This window comes from Anolis carolinensis, chromosome 3 (assembly GCF_035594765.1).
Source record: "Anolis carolinensis isolate JA03-04 chromosome 3, rAnoCar3.1.pri, whole genome shotgun sequence".
Taxonomy (NCBI): domain Eukaryota; kingdom Metazoa; phylum Chordata; class Lepidosauria; order Squamata; family Dactyloidae; genus Anolis; species Anolis carolinensis.
Window position 1 is genome coordinate 77498272 of NC_085843.1, and position 22124 is coordinate 77520395.

The 22124-nt window shown below is 37.7% G+C and overlaps 1 protein-coding gene across 1 annotated transcript in view; it reads left to right on the forward strand.

The window, feature by feature from the left end:
- The window catches only part of dop1b (DOP1 leucine zipper like protein B), an 88901-nt gene that overhangs the window by 41539 nt on the left and 25238 nt on the right, over nt 1–22124 (forward strand). Inside the window, exons 11-19 of the mRNA XM_062975084.1 lie at nt 2914–3033; nt 4894–4987; nt 6749–6940; nt 11716–12406; nt 13233–13504; nt 14754–14906; nt 15289–15389; nt 16178–16368; nt 20064–21672. Coding sequence (XP_062831154.1) covers nt 2914–3033; nt 4894–4987; nt 6749–6940; nt 11716–12406; nt 13233–13504; nt 14754–14906; nt 15289–15389; nt 16178–16368; nt 20064–21672 — 3423 coding nt within the window. The remainder of the gene's footprint in view (nt 1–2913; nt 3034–4893; nt 4988–6748; nt 6941–11715; nt 12407–13232; nt 13505–14753; nt 14907–15288; nt 15390–16177; nt 16369–20063; nt 21673–22124) is intronic.

Sequence of the window (22124 nt, forward strand, 5' to 3'; positions counted from 1 at the left end):
GAAATTTGAAAATTTCTGGAATTTAAAAACTGATATCAGAGCTCATCCAACTGAAGACTCTGCCATGCTTTTCTTTCTGATGTTACTGGAAGGACTTATTATGAGGCCTTTCTTAGACAATCAGCTGCATTCCAGATGCAAGATCCATTGGATCCAGATCACAATTTAAAATAATTGTGATCAAAGATCCAGCAGTTAAGCTTGAATGTAGACAGTACACTGGCTGCACCAGAGAGGATGAAATTGAACCTTATATGTCTTTTTTTTAAAATAAATTTTTATTTTTTTTAAACACAAACAATACATACCGTAGACATACAAAACATTTACAATTCCCACCACCAACACGAGGATTGTTTTCTTTTTACATATTCGTTTCTTTATGAGACAATTTTTATATCTTTATCTTTATCCATTTCCAACCTATATACTATATAACATTTGTATCTTATTTCTTATGGCTTGATCTCCAGATTGATTCATGATATAGTTCTTTACCATTGTCCATCTTTCTTCCATTTCTCTTGTTCTATTTTCATTAGTTTTTACAACATTTAGTTTCACATTCATAATTTCAAATTCCATTTGCTCCACCATATATTGGTACCATTTATTTACTGTCCATTTTGATTTATCTTTCTACCCTAATACTATTACTGCTTGTGCACATTCAATTATTGCTTCTTTTATTTCCCTTTTATTTCCCATTTCCTCTCTTTTCCCTAATACCGCTATTTCCTTTGTTATGACCCACTCATTTCCTAGTATTTGATTTGACTCATTTTGTATAGTCTGCCAAAAATATTGTACATATTCACATTCCCACATCATGTGCATAAACCGCCCTTTCTGATGACATCCATGCCAGCACTGACTACTCCCCTTTTTATAGTAGTATGTTAATTGGCAGGGTGTACGATACCATTTGTGCAATATTTTCCTCCTCATTTCTCGTACTCTGGTATTCCTTTTCATCCCTATTGTCTCTACCACATTTCTCATCTCTTGTTCTGTGATTTGCAGCTCCTTTTCCCACATACTTTTCAGATCCCGTATTATACATCCATCAGCCTCTATGAGCATTGTATATATTTTGCTGGCCTGTGCCTTCTTTCCTTCCCCCTTTTCTCTTATTATCTTTTCAAAGGCATTATTTTCTCTCTTAACCATATTAATATTTTCTTTTATTTTGCAATATGCACAGATTGCTCTTATCTGTAACCAATTTTCTTCTCCAAGCCATTGTTTAATTTTATTTTCTCTTACCGTTCCCTCTCTGTCATATAGTTGTTCTAGTTTCTCTATTCCTTTTTCCTTCAATGTTTGAATATTTCTATTCATATTTGATTCCTTATCCTTATTGATTATCCATACTGTTGACATTTTAGATTTTAAGCTACTTATTCTCCCTTGCCATTTCTTCCACACTTGCATTGTTCCTTTCATTGGTCCTATTAATTTATCTATATTTCTCTTATCCCATTTTCTAAAGATTATTTCTTCACAATTAACTCCATTCATTTCCTTTTCAAATCTCACCCATTTTTTATTTGTCACTTGTAATTCTATCGCTTTTTCAATTTGGAAGGCCTCACTATATAGCTCTAGGCATGGACAGCCCCATCCCCCTTTCATTTCTTTTGCAATTATCAATTTTTTCCTTACTCTTGGTCTTTTCCCTCCTTCAACCCAATAATTTAGTTTCCTATCCCATTCCTTTAATTTTGCCATGGGAGGAATTCTTGGGAGAGCTTGAAATAAATACATCATTTTTGGAATTATCAATATTTTCAATGCCCTTATCCTAGACATCTGTCTCAAATTTTTATTCTTCCACCTACTCATTTGTTTTACCTTTCTCTTCCATGCCATTCTATAATTTCCATCTATTATTTTATCAAGTGTCTTAAATATCCAAATTCCCAAATACTTCATCTTTTTAATGCCCAATTTTAATCCTGATTCCTTCCTTATCTCTAATTGTTCTTTCGGTGGCGTATTAATAAATAATATCTCTGATTTCTCCATATTTACTGATAGCCCTGATACTTTTTTAAACTCCCTCAATATTATTTTCATTGATTTAATCATTTCCCTTGGTCTCTGTGTTAAAATTATTGCATCGTCCGCATACAGGTTCAATCTCAACTCCTCCTTCCTCCCAATCTTATACCCTTCCCATGTTTCATCCATCCTTATTTTATATGCTAGGGGTTCTATTACCAGAGCAAATAACATTGGGGATAATGGACAACCTTGTTTGGTCCCATTCTCAATTGGAATGTTTTTCGTTCTTTGTCCATTCACTCTAATACAAGCCGTATTCTCCCTATATACATTTTTAATCATTTCACAGAAATTATTCCCCAAATTCAGTTCTTTACATAATCTATACAGATATTCATGGTTTACTTTGTCGAAAGCTTTATACACATCTAACTTTAGAATTGACAATTTTCTTTTTGTTTTTGTCGCATGACAAATCGCATTAACAACATTTCTTATTGGTTCACTGATACTCCGCCCTTTAACAAATCCATATTAGTCTTCTCCTATAATCTTTGGTAGAATAATTTCCAATCTATTTGCTATGATTTTCATGAATATCTTATAATCTTGGTTTACTAAACTGATCGGACGATATGATTCTGGGAGCTCCAGAACCTTATATGTCAAGCCCTAAAGATTTAGGGAAGTTATGTGTGCATAATTTCAATTGAATTTCTGAAAACTAAGTTCCAAGCTTTGACATCATGGTACCCATATTACTTTGGCAGGGTTTCTTTTTTATTTAAAAGATGTATTTGTCTTTACATTTTTATCTTCAGAACTATGCATTTATTTTAGAACACTTTTAAAAGAGTTCAACAGATACATATTATAGTTATTACTTTTTGTTTTCTCTCATTTTAGTGCTATAAGAGAAAACAAGAATGCATCCGAAATTGTTAAAACAGTTAACCTGTTGATCACATCCTTAAGCACAGATTTTCTTTGGGATTATATGACCAGATGTTTTGAAGATTGTTTCAGGTAATGTGCATTTCTAACTTTTTTTTTTTACAGAGATGACAGGGAGACCATTGATTAGTGAGGGGAGGGACAGAAAATTAATGGTTTTTTTGCTGCTCTTTTTTAACAATGGAATTTTTCTTTATAAACATACACAACCTTGCAATACTGTATTAAATTTCAAAATATATGCAAATTTAAATCTTCTTAATATTTGTCCTTTTTATTCTGATAAATTGATAGAAGTTCAGAAGTAAGCTTGAGAATTCATGAAACTGCTCTAGTTACTTTCTTTCAATACCCTTTTTAGTAGTCCTTTTCAAACTCTAAAATACCAATTTACTATAGATATTCAGTGACATGTGTGATATTGGATATGAGATATGGATACTTTGACACAGTATTTACATCAGATTCAGATTGACAACTAGATTTTAGTCATGTGCCTGGTATTTGTATCATCCATTTGATTTGTGTTTACGTTTAATTCCATCCATTTGGATGGCACGGAATGGGATGGCACGGAATGTCCCCCCCCCCCCCCCCGAACAAAAATAAACTCGATATGAAAGGCAGGCGGGAGCGGGTACTGGCTTCAAGCCTGCTTTTACAATTGATTGTTGTGCGCATAGGCCCAAAGCGCCCGGGCCTACTAGTGCCTGCAACTGAGCGCTGAGTAAGGAGCGCTATTTATTTGGTGCTCGGGTGCAGGGTTTTGCAGACCCAGACACTTTGGGCCTACGCTTTGGATTGTGGAGCAAGCCCACTGGTAATGCGAAGGGGTCTTCAGCCCCAACCAGGGAGCCCTTCGACTCCCCAGATGGTGAGGCAAACCCCATCCAAAAGTGCACGCTGGGAAGGGGAGCCTGGATGGGAACCCCCCCCCCCCCAAGATAAAATGGATCTTTTATCCCCAAAAACAAATATCTGCCCTCCCAATTTTGGGAGGCTCAGTAGAAACGGATTGGGAGGCCCACAGAAAGCCGGAACACAAAACGGATCTAGGTTTACCACGAATGCACACAATTACTAAATTCTCATTGTGGTCAAAGCTTTATCTCCCTCCCTCCCTCTCTCTCTCTGTGTGTGTGTGTATATATATATAAAATTACAAAGGAATATTTCAGTCCTGAGTATAGAACTAAGTGTTAAAACTGTTTGAAAAATATTCCTCATTGAATTGTTTAATTTACTAGTTCAAATGAACATAAATATGCCTCCATTTGTCCCACCACAATTTAAGTATTAGCTAAAGGTATGTATGTGTTTCATTATGAAGCATAATGAATAGTCAGAGAATAGCATTTTTAAAAATTACTGACAAGGTTACCAAAGAAATTATCTAGATTAGCAAACACAGCTTGAGTATCCCTTATGTGGAATTCAGAATTCTGAAATTGTCCAAAATGCAAAATGTTCTACATGCGTAGCTGAGAGAATGCCATGTTATCTTTCCAATGGTTCAATGTTCACAAACATTGTTGCATTCACAAAATTTATAAAAAATATTGTGAAGAAAGTTATAAAGCCAGATTTAGACATGGGTCTTATCCCAATGTTATCTCATTATCTATGTATACGCAAATAAACTACAACTCCTATATGTGAAAAATCTGAAATCCAAAACACTTCCAGTCCCACAAGTATTTCAGATAAAGGATACTCAGCCTCTATATTAACAGGTTTATTTTTTAAAAGAAGTCATACTTAGTATGAAAAATGGAACCTATTCACATTTATCTCTATTGTATAGTATAGTATATTTGTATATTAGTATTTTTAAATTACTGTAAATTTCTATTAACAAGCAACAGAAAAGTATCAACACAATAAAATCCTGATGAAATGTTTCTTAAAAGCATTTTCCCCTTTCATTGGCAGAAGTACATCAATGCAGACACAACTTCATACTAAGCTTGCAACAGTTTCAGAACTCTGCACACTGCTGGTATTTCTTCTAGATGTGATACCATTGGTAAGTCAGTTGTGATTGTGTGTGTAGGGCCAGCCAAATTAATTTCTTACTCAAATGCAGTGTCAAATGCAATAAAAACAACAGACTAACATAACTGCCCTTCACGTGTATCTCTTGCACCAAAAAGGTCAACCAGTTTATTTTTACATTATTATAATTGTCTGTGGTTTGCAAAATCTCATGCTAAATTAAATCTGCTACTCTTTACTTTGGCATAAGACTCTTTGCTGTTTGTACTTTTCTTTTTGCCACTCACCTCCACCTTTGAGGAAAGGTGGCTAGTCATACATCCAGCACACACTAATGGTGGACCTTAGTGGCCGTAATGGATACTGGGTAAAATCCCTAGAATACAGATTTAATCTGGCCATTCCTGTCATATGGCAGCCCTACAATGTGAGTCTTGGGTAATACCTCCCCTGCACCTTCTCCCAACTCTTGAAATGCAGAGAAGAAAAGACATTAAATAAGGTAAATTATAACTCCCATTTGAAGATGAAGGAAAAGGAAAAGTAAAGGAGATAGAAGAAAAGGAATCTGTATGTATTTATATTCAAGTCACATGTTGATACATGCCAACTCCATGAATTCCATATGATTTTCTTAGGCAAGGAATGCGCAGTGACATCTGAGCTCTTCTTCCCCTTTTTAGCCTCAGTGAGGGAGTGGGGAGTAAGGAGCTACCATTGCATCCCTTTATGCTTCACATCTGGGACAAAACAGCCCCTTCCCTTTTGGTTTGCCACTGGAACCTTGCCCTACCAGAAGTAGGCTAATAGTTGTACTACAGAACAGAACTGTGATTGGAATATTTTAGAAACTATTTTAAACCCTTGTTAATTTTGGACAGTTATGTTGTGTTCTTTAAATATTCTCTGGACTAGAAAGGAAAGCATCTTCACTAGGGTGTTTTGACTACAGGAAATATGTTTATAAAACTATACAGAAGTCAACTTCCAAAGGAAATATACCGCATCTTAATTGATTGTGTTGTCGAAGGCTTTCATGGCCGGGATCACAGGGTTGTTGTATGTCTTTCGGGCTGTGTGGCCATGTTCCAGAAGTATTCTCTCCTGACGTTTCGCCCACATCTATGGCAGGCATCCTCAGAGGTTGTGAGGTATGGATAAACTAAGTAAGGAAAGGAAAGAATATATATCTGTGTAGAGTCCAGGGTGTGGCAAGAGTCCTTTGTCACTGGGAGCCAGCATTAATGTTTCAGTTAATCAGCCTAATTAGCATTGGAAATGTTTTGTCTCTTGCCTGGGGGCATCCTTTGTTCAGTCAAGCCCTCAGAGTTTTGGTTCCCATCTACTGTTTTGATTTTGGAGTTTTGTAATACTGGTAGCCAGATTTTGTTCATTTTCATGGTTTCTTCCTTTCTGTTGAAGTTGTCCACATGCTTGTGGATTTCAATGGCTTCTCTGTGTAGTCTGACATGATCGTTGTTGGAATGGTCCAGCATTTTGGAACATTTCCAATGCATTTTGGAACATTTCCAATGCTAATTAGGGTGATTACTGAAACATTAATGCTGGCTCCCAGTGACAAAGGACTCTTGCCACACCCTGGACTCTACACAGATATATATTATTTCCTTTCCTTACTTAGTTTATCCATACCTCACAACCTCTGAAGATGCCTGCCATAGATGTGGGCGAAACGTCAGGAGAGAATACTTCTGGAACATGGCCACACAGCCCGAAAGACATACAACAACCCTCTTAATTGATTGCTTACTTAAAATGCTTTTTTTTCTAGGAACTTTACTCCGAAGTGCAGTCTCTGTATCTGCCACAGATGCTCAGCTGTATTTTGCAATCACTCCTTGAAAACATGGAAACTCTAAGTTTACCAGAACTCACTCATGCCTTAAGGACATCTTTCAAAGTGCTTAGCAAAGTCCAGATGCCTCCTGCCTACCTAGGTACTGAAACAGGAAGCTCAGACACTGTACGTATTATGACACATGTATGTGACATGTATTTCTGTGTGTTTTGTAAGTGGATGTATCACTTCTTTTAATGAGCAGATCTATTGACTCTACTCTGTACGCCTTCTGCCATAGTAGAATGCTTGACTATATAGTACTTTCCCCCTTCAATTAAATATTATAACTAACATTGAGTTTTAAAACACCTTGTTTTGAATAATGTGTGAATTCTGATATAAATACTAGTCCAAAGGTAGGCTGAGATTTCTGGTTGCTTCCTTGTACTTGATCTAAGATACTTATCCCATATATTTTAAGAGGAAATTGTGTTTGTACTATATTAGTATTACTATCCCAGTATCTGTGTTGTAAAATAATAATAACAGTAGTAGTAATAATAGTAAGAAATCCAGCATATCTATCTTAATAATAATAAAAACTTTATTTATACTCTGCTCCATCTCCCTAAGGACTCGGGGCAGCTTACACTGAGACAAGCCCAAAACAGTTTTACATCAATAAAAACAGTAACCTAATAAAATCACAGTATAATAACACATCTTACAAAAGTTAAAATAACTGAAAACATAGACAATAATCCCAATCAGTAGTCAAGCACCATAGGACATGGGCCATTTTAAGGGAGAATGGAAACCTGAAAGTGCATATTCTTCAGTGTCTAGGGATGGGAGCGACTAAAGGTAACATTTAATGGCCAAGGCCTAGGTAAAGCACATGGACAATTATCAGTTACGAGAAGGCACCTGTGAACATCCGCATTTTCAGATTCTTCCAGAAGGAATCCAGGGTGGGAGCTAATCTAATCTTCTTTGGGAGGGAGTTCCAGAGCCTGGGGGCCACCATCGAGAAGGTCTTCTCATCCCCACCAACCGCGCTTGAGACCGAGGTGGGATCGAATCCGCCCTGAGTCCCTTCAGGTGAGAAGGGCGGGATAGAAATATTGGAAATAAATAAATCGAATAGAATAGAATGAGGAATGGGATTAACATATTAACATACCCACCATATTCCTGGTTACTGGTTCTTGAGGTTTGCTTTGATACATTGTAATGATGTTTTATACCCTGCTGTTTTAATTTGTTTAATTGGTCTGTTATATGTTACTATGTTTTTAACTGCATTTTAGTTGGCGTATGCTTTGGGCTTGGTCCCTTCGGGGAGAGGGTGGTGGGATATAAAAATAAAGTTATTTATTATTATTTTATTATGACACAGCAAACAAGATAGATATGCTGGATTTCGTATCACAAAATCACAAGTCGAACACTTCCCAAGTGTCTAGGACTGTGTGATGTATTTTCAGATGATGCGTGCAGATCCCAGTAGGGTGACCTTTTGCAGTTGGCAGATCGTAATTTTGTCAATGTCTATTGTTTCCAAATGCCAGCTGAGATCTTTTGGCACAGCACCCAATGTGCCGATCACCACCTGCACTGGTTTCTGTCAGAGTCTTTGAAGTTCAATCTAGAGGTCCTGATAGCAGCTGAGTTTTTCCTGTTGTTTTTCGTCAATGCGACTGTCACCTGGGATGGTGACATCAATGATCCAAACCTTTTCCTTTTCCACAACTGTGATGTCTGGTGTGTTGTGTTCCAGAACTTTGTCAGTCTGGATTCAGAAGTCCCACAGTATCTTTGCGTACTCATTTTCCATTACTTTTGCAGGTTTGTGATCCCACCAGTTCTTTACTGCTGGGAGGTGGTACTTGAGGCATAAGTTCCAATGAATCATTTGGGCCACATGGTTGTGCCTCTGTTTGTAGTCTGTCTGTGCGATTTTCTTACAGCAGCTGAGGATATGATCAATGGTTTTGTCGGTTTCCTTGCAGAGTATGCATTTTGGGTCATCAGCTGATTTTTCGATCTTGGCCTTAATTGCCTTTGCTCTGATGTCTTGCTCCTGGGCTGCAAGGATCAGGCCTTCTGTCTCCTTCTTCAGTGTCCCATTTGTGAGCCAGAGCCAGGTCTTCTCCTTATCAGCTTTTCCTTCAATTTTGTCAAGGAACTTTCCATGCAATGTTTTGTTGTGCCAGCTGTCAGCTCTAGTTTGTAGTGTGATTTTCTTGTACTGATTTTTTGTCTGCTGTGCTTTGAAGAGTTTCTGATTTTTTTACTTCAATCAAAGCAGGTTCTTTACTTTGCTTTACATATTCTGCCAGGGCATGTTCTTCTTCTTTGACTGCTTGTTTTACTTGTAAGAGTCCTCTGCCACCTGATCTTCTAGGCAAATATAGCCGGTCAACATCACTGCGAGGGTGCAGTGAATGATGAATGGTTATGAGTTTTCTTGTTTTTCTGTCCATATTGTCCAGTTCCGCCTGTGTCCAATTTATAATGCCAGCAGTATATCTTATGACAGGTATGGCCCAGGTGTTTATGGCCTTGATGGTGTTGCCTCCATTGAGCTTGCTTTTGAGAATTTTTCTGACCCTTTGTGTGTATTCTTTGCTGACCACAGTTTTCACATGTTCATGCTTGATGTTGTCCAGCTGTAGTATGCCCAGATATTTCTAGGCCTCTGGCTGGTGACACTTTATTGTTCGACCATTAGGCATATTTATGCCCTCACTTTCAATGATTTTTCCCTTCTTCAATGCCACTGTCGAACATTTGTCCAAGCCAAACTCCATGCTGATATCAGTGCTAAAAATTCGGACAGTGTTAGTCAGAGACTGGATTTCAGTTTCCGTTTTCCCATATAGCTTCAGGTCATCCATGTACATCAGATGTGAAATTTTGTGAGATTTCTTAGATGTTTGATAGCCAAGATTTGTTTTTTGTAAGATTGTTGACAGAGGGATCATGGCAATAATGAAAAGCAGAGGGGACAATGAATCTTCCTGGAAAATTCCTCTCCTGATGTTGACAAGTCCATAGCTTTCATTTCCAACAAACAGTTCAGTTTTCCAGTGCTCCATCATGTTTTCAATGAAGGTGCCAACGTTTTTACTAATCCCGATGGCGTCCAGGCACTTGATGATCCAGCTGTGTGGGAGTGAGTCAAAGGCCTTTTTGTAGTCAATCCATGTCATGTGAAGATTAGCTTTTCGGCTCTTACAGTTCTCCAAAATCATTTGTCAATCAATTATTATTATTATTATTATTATTATTATTATTATTATTATTATTATTAACATATATTAATATACATTCCAAAACATAGGTAAGGTACATGTAAACAGATTAACCCCAGAAAACAAATTTCACCAATTGTCATTTGATGGCAAGGGACTTTCTTCATTTGAAGATATTTTTATGCTTGTTTCTAAATTACATAAAAATATTTTTTCTTCAGTTATAAAATTATTTGGGGACATAACTGAAAGTATAAGAGTTAATAAGAAAGTAACAAGTATTAACTTGTTTGAAGTATAGATGCTTAAAACCTGTTTTTTTTCCCTTGTGTTCTGATTATTACCATTTAAAGCTGACTCTAGAATGATTAATTGGTGTGTTGAAAATCTGACTTTCTTGTTCTGTCCTTTTTAATTGCTTTCTACTCTTCAAACATCCTGATCATAAATTCCTGAACAAGGCTTCCTCCCTTGTGCCAGATGGAGACACAGACTCTATCAGTCATCATAAATCTATCACTTTTAATTGAAACAGAGAAGCCTTTGACATTAAAAACTGGAAGTAAAATGAAATACAGTTGTCTCCTGTGACAGCATATCAGTAAAATAAATAATAAACAAAGGGTCACACACAAAATCAAAAAATAAGAGAAGATGAAAAATAGATTCAAAAGACCAATTGTCTGAGAATAAAAATCTTGATTCTTACCATTAAAACCAAAGGAAAACATCTGTCTTTGCTGCTAATAGTAAGAAAGCAGAATAATTACCACTAATTGGAAAGCTACTAATATCAAGAAAAAGGAATAAATATAAATATTATCAAAAATTGAGAGGAAATATTAACTTTCAAAAGTCCAAAAAGAAGAGACATTTTAAAATTAAGTTACTCATTTTTATTTATCATGTTAGAAGCGAATTGAGAATAGAGTTATAATGTATAAAAAACCTGACATTATACTAAATTTCCTTTGACCAGAAGCTGGTCACTTTGAGCGCCTCTGTTGTTGCTATAAGAAGGTCCTCCATTGTGCAAGTGGATTGTAGTTACCAATTGATTTGCCATGGAAGAAAACCTCCTGTGGGAAACCATAAAACAATACATTAAAAACAAGTTTCTTGACTTTTATTTTGGTTAAACATTCTCATAATTCTGTATGAGTGCACAAAGACAGTCCGGACAAGGCTCTCATTTTCAAATTTATTGTAGTTGTGAAAATGTCTTCAGATACTGTGTTATCTACTGTGGGGATCAATTGCTTTACTACCTTCCAAGAGGCCAAGCTGTTTTATATTACTTTTCACACTTCCACATATTATTGTACTAAGGGTGGTTTCCACATATCATCCTCAAAGACACATTGTTGTTTTTGCTAAGTCTCTACTTTTTCCAGAAAACAAATAAAACGGATTATGTTGTGTATTAGTTCACAGCATTGAAAACCATTAACATGACTTCCAAAATTCAGTCATCAAATTGAATTATGGCATCGAATTGCTGCCTATTTGTAGGCCATTCTGAGTCACCTTCTGAGTGAGAAGGGCAGGATATAAATACAGTAAATAAATAAATCACAGCACTGCCATGAGTGCATCTTGTGTAAATGCATTGCTCAGTTCCCTGTATTTTGTTTATAATTAATGTATTCTTAAATTTCCATTTATTCTATTTAATCAATAAGCTACACATTCTTTTTGCAGAGCCCTGTAAAAGAAGAAAACCAGGAACTAACTGTGGAATCCAAAGTTCATCAGAATGAGCCAGACACTCCTTTTCCGCCACTCAAGTCTGAAGACAGTGGCATTGCTCTTAGTGCTTCGTCACCAGAACTGTCACTGCACCTGAGAGTGCCTAGAATAGTCCCTGAGAAAGATGATGTCTGGAAGAAAGGTGGCAGCATGCAAAAGGCCTTGCATTGTATCCAAGAGTTGGTTGCAAAGTTTTCCAGTAAATACATATTTGCAATTGATTTGCAATATTCCAGTAATGGGAATATTCCCGCAATACCTGTAAGACAGGAGGAGAACAAAGGAAGGCATCGCCAAAGTTCTGGAAATAATGGCAAGAAAAGACGCTCATGGGACTCCAAGCAAATCACTGTGCCTCAGTTTAAGCAGATGCTGTCAGACTTATTCACTACCCGAGGATCACCATTTAAGCAGAAAGGTCTAGACCCTCCTACTCTTTCCGATGACCATGATAGGCAAAGGGTAAAAGAGGAGGAAGAATGGGACATTGACCAGGTTATGCTTGACTTGGGAGACATAAAAGAGGACTGCAGAGAGGCCTTTGCAGCTGTATGCCACCTCTTATTGGATTGTACTACATTCCCGGTCTATCTTTCCGAAGAAGAAACTGAGCAGCTCTATTTGTCTCTTTTTCAAGTGCCTGGTAAGTGGATCACTTAACCCAAATATCAGCATTGTCATCACTTTTCTAAGTTGCTAAAATGATATTAATTTGTACCCCGACATCTCCAAATTAGTCCAATATGCAGGAATTTTCATTTATAGAAGAGTGCAAAGTCAACATGTTTTGTGATAGTGGGAAGCTTCCGTGAGAATTCTGCACAAGGGCAGTATGATAGGCAGCAAATGTTTAAGCGCAATGAATGACTGAGCATGCTGGATAGATTAATAAAAGATCAAGCAGTTATCTAAAATTGGTCTGCATTATGAGTTCTTTGTGAACTAATCTTCAGAAGTTGTAATCCAATATACACATAACTGGGAATAAGTTCCATTGAACAGTAAAAATTAAGAAAACAGCTTGGTGAGATACATGTTCCAAACTGGTTGAAACATAAATAAAGGAGGTATGACGGTATTTCTAATCTATATTCCCATGGGCAAGTCAGTAACTCTTTGAACTGAAAGATAACAAGTGAGTTTGGAAGCTATTGCCATGCATGGAAGAACCACAACATTTACGGAAGTACAAAATCTGAAGAGGTAAATAAAATACAAACCAGAAAGGAAGTAAGCTTAATATCATTTGCCATCAATTCAATGTTAGATGCCAATTGGAAAAAGCAAACTGGTTGTGGGAGGTGAATGTGTTAAAAAGGAGTAATTTTGATTGGTGAGGATGTTTTGTAGTATTTTATCACGCCCATCCTTATTAAAAAATAGTAAATGTTTAATATGAGTATCTATTTCAATTAACATGTTCATTATCATAGAAAAAAGTATAGCTATGATTTGTTTGCTTTCCTCAGGAGGCTGTGAATCCAGTTTCCCCATGTGGCTCAAATCCTTGATGACAATATGTTGTTGTGTAAATGACTGCTACATTCAAAATGTGGCCATCTCTGTACTGCTAGAAATAATCAACCATTCCCAGTCATTAGCACTGGTTATTGAAGACCGAATGAAACGATATAAAATTCCTGGGCAAAATCCCTTCTTTGGAAGATTGCAGATGGTCACAGTTCCTCCTATTACTCCTGGAGTTCTGAAGCTAATTTCAGAAAAAACTGAGTTCTATCAGGTAGGAGGGAGTTCCTTTTATTTTGTTTTTATTTCCAGTAGCATTCACAGAAAGCTTTAATATGAAGGGATATCTACAGATCCATGCTCTTCAGATCCAGACTAAAATATTTATTCTACCAGTGTTGTAGTTATCCTTTTAGATGTGGAAAACCTTTTCATTTTAGCATCTAGCTGTTACAATATACCTTCCTTGCATTTCCTAAATTCAACAAAATGGCAGCTATGCCATTGGTGGAAAATACTAGTGATATTATAGAAGTAAAAACAGTTCAGGCACAGTAATATACAAAGCTAACACTAAAAAACAGAACAGAACCAAATTTCATCCAGGATGTCCTTCTAGCAAGTATCCTAATTGTCCAGAGAAGTAGAGTGACATCTGACAATAGATCTTTTAGAGCAGTGGTTCTCAACCTGGGTTCCCCAGATGGTTTTGGCCTTCAACTCCCAGAAATCCCAACAGCTGGGATTTCTGGGAGTTGTAGGCCAGAAACATCTGGGGACCCAGTTTGAGAACCACTGTTTTAGAATCTAGTACTAGTAATTATTGCTAAACATTACACATGCCAGCACCTATTACAGAAATAGCTCAGAAGGAAATCAAAATATACTGATAGAGCGCACTTAACTTCATATTTTCTTGCCAAATAAATTCTTCCAACCATTTCTAAAAAAGAGCCTTAATAACAATTATCTATTGACTATGAAGCACACTTAATATAAAAATTGGCATTTCAAAACAATAATGATATTAACATTAGGGTGTGCATACACATTCACATGCACATACATATGTATGTATATGTCTATGTATCTAATAGTGGCTTTAGGTATTTGGTATGTCTATGTACACAAGTTGCTCAGTTTTCTCTAATTTTCTCTGCCCATTTCTGCTCTCTGTGCTACATCCAATTCTGTACAGAAGCAGATTTTGTGGGGAAAGGAGAAGGAATAACTTCTTAGATGGGAAGATTGGCAACAATCAGGTGCCATGTTTTCTGTCATTAGAAGCACTTTTGTTGAGCCACTAAGGTGAACCTATCATTAGAAAATACAAATAAATATACCTTTAACTGTTTAATGGCATACGTTTGTCATATTATTAGTGCATTTGGATTTATTAGACTGTTAATCAAAAACATAATAGAGGGCCCCAAGTAGCTTCTCACTGCAGTAAATATAAATACACAACTTCATTATGTTCAATCTGGATGAAATAGTTCAGTTAATTTTCAATTTTGTTACAGAGAGTTGCTCAGGTGCTTTGGGACCAGCTAAACAATGAGAAAAGAGAGCATCACAACACTTGTGTGGAGCTGTTCTACCGTTTACATTGTCTAGCTCCCTCAGCTAATATTTGTGAAGACATCATCTGCCATGCCTTATTGGATCATGATAAAGTAAGGCTTACTGAGATAATACCGTATTAAAACTGTGTAATCTTACTCAAATGCAAATACCATATTGAGTGGTGGAAATGAGGAAGCTATATCACAATCCTATGCATATTTATTGGAAATAATATATGCTATGTTTCATGGAGTTTATCCACTAGTAAATATGTTGATGATTAGACCCTTAATCTTATATACATTATCTCAGAGGAGTATCTTGTATCTGCTTTTTTTCTGCCTTCTTTATGTTTTCCATTTTTTGCCAGATGCCAGCTTATTTTTATCTTCCATATTTCAAAAATCTTTGTTAATGAATATTTTGATTTAACATGTATATAGATATATACACACTAGTTTTTACTATGTTTGGATTTTCTTTCCTCCCAAGGGGACAAGGTTAGAGGCACTTTTCCGATTCTCTATCATGTGGCATTTGACTAGAGAAATCCAAGGGAGCAGGGTGACATCCCATAATCGATCTTTTGACAGGTATTGTTTTAATAAATTTGTCTGTTGTCCTAAATATATATAAATATTAAATGGTTGATTGAATAGCATCAGTCAATAGAGTAATTGTTCCCACCAAATCTGCACCAGAGGGTTGAGGAACCATCTAGAGGAGATCATTGAGGTGCACCAGAACTGCAAGGGATACAAAGCTCGGGTTGCACATGCAGACATATCCTTTAACAACATTAGGTGTTGCCTATACCTTTGTCACATCTCTTACCAGATGGAACATAGACTTTCCTCCATCTGAGGAAAGAGGCTATAATTCCGTGGACATGTAGCATCATGGTAAAAATGTCATTATTATTGGGAAAGCAAGTCAAAACTGGAGAACCAGTGTGTTGTAGTGGTTTGAACATTGGACTATGTCCCTAGAGACCAGGATTAGAGTGAGGCAAAAACAAACCCCTCTTTGAACAAATCTTGCCAAAACAAACCCCATAATAAATTCACCTTAGCGTTACCGTATATCAGAATCATAGTGAAGGCATACAGCAACATCAACTATCCAAAACTCAGGGCCCTTTCACAAAGCCATATAACCCAGAATATCAAGGCAGAAAATCCCACAATATCTGCTTTGAACTAGGTTATCTGAGTTTACACTGCCATATATCCCAGTTCAAAGCAGAAAATGTGGGATTTTATTCAGCCGTGTGGAAGGGACCTCATTGTCCCTTTTAAAACTGTTTCCCAGTGTTCTCAGAATTTTAGCATTATTACATCACCACTTTCCTGTATTAAAATTACTGCAATTTTCCATGCAGGTCTCTATTTGTTGTACTTGATAGTCTTAATTGTTCAGATGGTGCAATTGGTGCTGCAGCACAGGGCTGGTTGATTCGAGCCTTGTCACTTAATGATGTTGCACGGATTCTTGAGCCTGTTCTTCTGCTTTTGCTTCATCCCAAGACACAGCGCACTTCAATCCACTGCATCAAACAGAAGAACTCAGCAGGTAATTGAACTTTTAAGGAATCCCTCTGGATCAAACGTAAGCTCTATCTGCTCCAACATTCACATTCGTGTACTCGTCAAATCTGAAAAACACAGGAGTCATAGCCACTCCCTGCACCCCACCTCCAGTCTATTAACAAGTGGTATTTGATGACATGCTGATCAAAAGAAGCTTCAAATGCATTTTGAAAATCTATTTTTAAACTGAAATCTTACTCAAATGATATCAGCATTGCCTTGATATTGCCCCTTCAAAGTGATTTGTCTCTTGAAAGACAAATCTACTGTCTACTAAGGTAGATATGCTTTCAACCATGTCTTTGCTTTTATATGAATTCTGATGGTATGTATGTGATAGCCAACACAAAGGGATCTATAGTCAGCACAGTGGACTATTAGGTTTACCCAATGTTCCAACAGTTGAAGACATTCTCATTCAAGCAGATGCACTGAATTCTAGGCTTGAGCGATCCATGAAAAAAATGTTTCTAAACTCGCTTCAAAAGTAGGGGGCGTTATTTGGCCCAAAAAGTTTCAAAACTTAAGAATATTCGGAATATTCAAAATTAATTTGTTAATGGCGGACGTGGCCAAAAACAGCACCCGGGGGAGGGGGGCTTTACAGGACTCTCCCACCCTCATTTTTTGAGCTATCTTCTTCAAACTTGGTACAGTGGTAGAACCCATTTAACACTGCTAGCTCACCCTTATCACCCTTAACATTTCCCTTATCCTCTGATTTTTGGTGAATTTTCATAGCTTTTATAATAAACCCTTTTTTAATAATTGCAGTAATCTGTTACTGGTTTGAAAGTCTTATTTCCTGTTTCATTGGGTTGTCTTTACTTTGAAAGTCATTGTTCTACTTCAGAAACTTTGTTTTTGTGGCTGAAACTTTGTTAAATTGGTGGACAGTGTCCCAGGAAACCATAATGTGCTCCATGTCCCTTGCACAAAGATAAAGTTCAGGCAGTGTCATAAATTTTGCCATGTTTCTATGACAGAACCAATTAGGAAATGGCATACATCACCCAGGAACAGAAATCATAGTACACCATCAAATCATTCCTGACAGATGGCCATCAGCCTCTGAAAAAGGAAATCAGTTCCAGGTTTGAAAGTGCTATTTCCTGTTTCATTGGCTTTTCTGGGGCTGAGAGTGTGTGACTTGCCCAGATGGGTGGCTGAGTGGGGAATCAAGCCACAATAGGAGTCCAAAACTTAAACCTCTCCCTCCCTCCCTCTCCCTCTCTCTAAACTTCTCATACCTTCCAAAAATTCACATACCGTATGAAAGTTTGGTCAAGATGGTCAAAGGAAGGCAACTAAAATGATCTCGGTCAGATGGTCAGAGGAAGGCAACTAAAATGAACTAAAATGAGCCCGGGGCTGTGGCGCAGACAGGAGAGCAATGAGTCACTGACCAGGAGGTCATAAGTTCGAGGCCCGCTTGGAGCTATGTTTGTTTGTCTTTGTCCTGTGTTAAAAAGGCATTGAATGTTTGCCTAATATGTGTAATGTGATCCGCCCTGAGTCTCCTTCGGGGTGAGAAGGGTGGAATATAAATGATGTAAATAAAATAAATAAATAAATAAATCTAGGGTCTGGAGAACAAGCCCTATGAGGAGTGGCTTAAAGAACTGGGCATGTTTAACCTGAAGAAGAGAAGGCTGAGAGGAGACATGATGTATAAATACATGAGCGGTAGTCATAGGGAGGAGGGAGCAAGCTTATTTTCTGCTGCCCTGGACACTAGGACGCAATGGAACAATGGCTTCAAACTACAGGAAAGGAGATTTCACCTCAACATTAGGAAGAAATTCCTCACTGTGAGAGCTGTTTGGCAGTGGAACTCTCTTCCCCGGAGTGTGGTTGAGGCTCCTTCTTTGGAGGCTTTTAAGCAGAGGCTGGATGGCCATCTGTCGGGGGTGCTTTGATTGCGATTTCCTGCTTCTTGGAAGAATGGGGTTGGACTGGATGGCCCACGAGGTCTCTTCCAACTCTACTATTCAATGACTCTATGATTCTAAGTGAGGACAAAAGGGGGTGGGGAATGTTAAAAGGAGAGAGGGCCTGGGACATCTGGGAATTGTAGTTTTAAAGCGGACATAGTACTATTGGAGAAACGTCTCCTTCAGCCCAATGCTTTTATAAATGGTGAAAATTCAGAGGCTTCATTCTCCTGCTTTTTGAAAGCTATTGGGATGAATTTGCCACAATCGAAGCAAAAATTAACCACTCTTTGCCTATCAAGTTTCATAATGTTTGACCCATCCACTGATTTTTGGGGAATTTTGAAAAAAAAATTTTTTAAACGGTAGCAGAACGATGGCCACGCTTCTCTCTCCCTCTTCCTTCCGCCTGATTGGCTAAGCGGCATACCAACATGGCTTCTCCTCTCAGAGGGGCTACAGCTACATCTGAAGACATGAGAGACAGACAAAAAAAAGGTGCTTTTTTAATTCAAATTCGTAATATTAGGAAGGCAGTGAGCAGATGTTTCAAAAATGGCTTCAAAAGTGCTTTTGAACTGAATTTGAAACGAATTTAACGGACTAACGAAAAAATTGCTCAACCCTGCTGAATTCATTTTTATTCATCCTGTAGCCTTTCTCTCAGAAACCTGTATTTGTCCTTCTTTCCTTCTATTGGTATCTTGAGTGAAAAACAAGACAGTTACTAAACTGAAAAGTCAGAAAAACCAATGATTCAGACAGGGAGTCCTCTAAAGCTGTTGAATGGAATATATGAACTAAAGTCAAAATTTTATTTTAAACATAGGAGGCAACCATTGTTGGGAAATGCCAACTAAGATAGTAATTTTAACTTCTATTCTAAAGATTCAAAACAGGTGATAATATAGAAACATAAACCAATATAAGGAAGTCTGTACTTATAAAAAAGAACCAGACACACTACTTTTGCCTTGCCTCAGAAATCCTTATTTATTTCATGGTATCGCTATAAGTGGACAGACAACTTGAAGGTACACACACAAACATGCACTATACACAAATGATAAAACATGTACAATATTTTATTTATATTCTGATTTTTTTTGGCACAGAACTCAAGGTGGCCTACAACTGATTTAAAAAGTAGAGTCAAAACAAGCCAACCGAAGCATTTTTTTTTAAAAAAAAATCCAGTTTTGTTGAAAACACAAAAGCTTCCATTGTTTTCAAAATATACTAAAATAGACACAAACACATCCCTATTAAAAGCTACTTCAAATAAAGAGCCAAAGACCTATTTCAATAAAAAGGTTTTACCTTTCAGCGAAAAGAGAACCAAGTGGGAGACAACCAAGCCTCCTCCGCCCATGTGATGGGGTTCTCCCACCTGGGAACAGCCCCTGAAAAGGCCTCAGAAGGGATGTGGTTTCTTTCAGGGGAAACTAAAGGAAACCATATCCCTGTAGATCTTAAAACTTGGGTAGGTTCAGATTGAGGGGATGCGGTTTTTCATATATCCTGAACCCAAACCTTAGAGGGTCTTCCCACTTTCTTAGAATAGCTACTTGTAAGCAGATGCTCAAAATATATGTATTCCATAGCTGAAAATGAAAAGGATTACTCATTCACATAGCCTATCTTGTGCAGTGCTCAAATAATTAGGAAAGGATACAGTGGTTGCCTGAAGATTCCTTCATTACTGAAAAACGTGACGGGGTTTTCTTTAACTGTTTTCCTCTAGAAGACATGAATCTCTGGTATAAGAAGAAAAAAAGCAGCTTCTTGGAGTCCTTGGGAGCTCCTGGACTACATGAAAGCAGTTCTGAGGAAAGTTTGCCATTGAGCCAATTTACAACTGTGGACAGGGAAGCTATATGGGCTGAAGTTGAAAAAGACCCAGAGAAATGTTTGCTTAATAACCTTTCTCAGTGTGCAGAAGCTGAACAAGACCTGGACGAGGAAGATAACAGTGAGCATACAGAGTCTGCGGATACTAGCACTGGGCCAGTCGACAGTGATAATACATCATCCTTTTCTCCTTCTTTGGACCAGCAAGATATGAGCAGTGAAGAGACCCACAGTGCCTCAATCGATGACAAAGAAATCTTTAAACATGTTGGTTCTTCTAATATTTATCCTCCTGACAGCTCCAAATCCAGTACCATGCTGAACCTGGTGCGTGCAGATTCTGAAAAAACACAAGCATCAGAATCTCTCTCAAGTGATGAGGAGATAGATGTAGAGCTCCAAGCACTTACTACATCTAGGTTGCTAAAACAGCAGAAGGAGAAACAGGAGATAGTTGAGGCTCTATTCAAGCATGTTCTCTTGTACCTGCAGCCGTATGATTCCAAAAGGGTCTTATATGCTTTTTCTGTACTTGAGGCAGTGCTCAAAACAAACCCTAGAGAGTTTATTGAAGCTGTAGCTACTACGAGCATGGACACCAGCTCAACAGCTCATCTGAATCTCATCTACAATCTTCTAGCACGCCATCAGGAAGCTCTTGTGGGACAAAGCTTCTATGGAAAGCTTCAGACTCAGTCACCAACTGTGTGTCCCCATTCATTATTAATAGAATTGCTGACATACCTCTGTCTGAGTTTCCTGCGTTCTTATTATCCATCTTACTTAAAGGTGGTGCACAAAGATATACTTGGTAATAGGGATGTCCAAGTTAAAAGTGTTGAAGTCTTGATCAGGATGATGACACAGTTGGCAGCAATGGCTAAATCAACAGAGGGCAAGAACATAGAATTTATTCGCCACTTGCTTGGAGGATGCAAAATTCAAGAGTTTGTCCTTCTTTCTCTGTCTGCTTCTATGTATGTCAGTCAGAAATGCTACGAACATGTAATGACTAATAAGACTAATGGCTGCAGTGATATCTGTGTCCTTGAAGAGAGTCTCATCAATTTTGGTCGTGATCAGATTTGGAGTGAACACCCTTTACAAATTGAGCTTCTTAAACTCCTCCAAGTGTTGATAGTCCTGGAGCACCACCTGGGACAGACTCAGGAGGAACCTGAGAACCAGCCAGGTCTGTCGAAGGAATGGCAAAGAGCTCTGAATTTTCAGGAGGCAATTAGTGCCATGCAGTATGTGCATCCACATCCTATAACCTCTCAAGGATTATTTGTGTCTGCTGTTGTTCGGGGCTTACAACCAGATTATGGGTATGGCATGCATCCAGCATGGGTGGGCTTGGTTGCATACTCTTTGCCCTACTTTGGAAAGTCTTTAGGATGGACAGTGGCACCATTTATTGTACAGATATGCAAGAACCTGGATGAACTTGTCAAACAGTATGAGCATGAAACTCAAAAGATGTCATCCAAAGTGTCTGCAAGGTAAGGAAATGCCAATCAGTATTGTATGTGGGTTTTTAAAAATACTTTGTTCATTTAGATTCTAGTCAGGTTGACATATTCTTTATTAGAATTGTTTCATTGTTGTTCAACACAAGGATGAAAAATTATAAGCAGGGATGAGTGAATTCCCCTCTAAGAGCTAGATGATATCACTGGGAATTAGAACCAGGGTTTATTTTCAGCTTCCTTCATTCACAGGAAGGGAAAACACTATCCAATTGTTATTTTAAAAAAGGGCTGTTGTTTCAGTGCTTTGTATTTTTCTCATTCCTTCCACTGTTTTTTCTTCATTATATTTCCAGAGGGTGGAAAGTGAGCTCAAAGTAGACATGCAGTCCTTAGACTGGGTGGTTCTGCCCCTAGAGTAGGGGAAAAGTTCTGGCTAATAGAGTCCTTTTCTGATTTCTCTGTGTGAAAACATTTTTTAACTT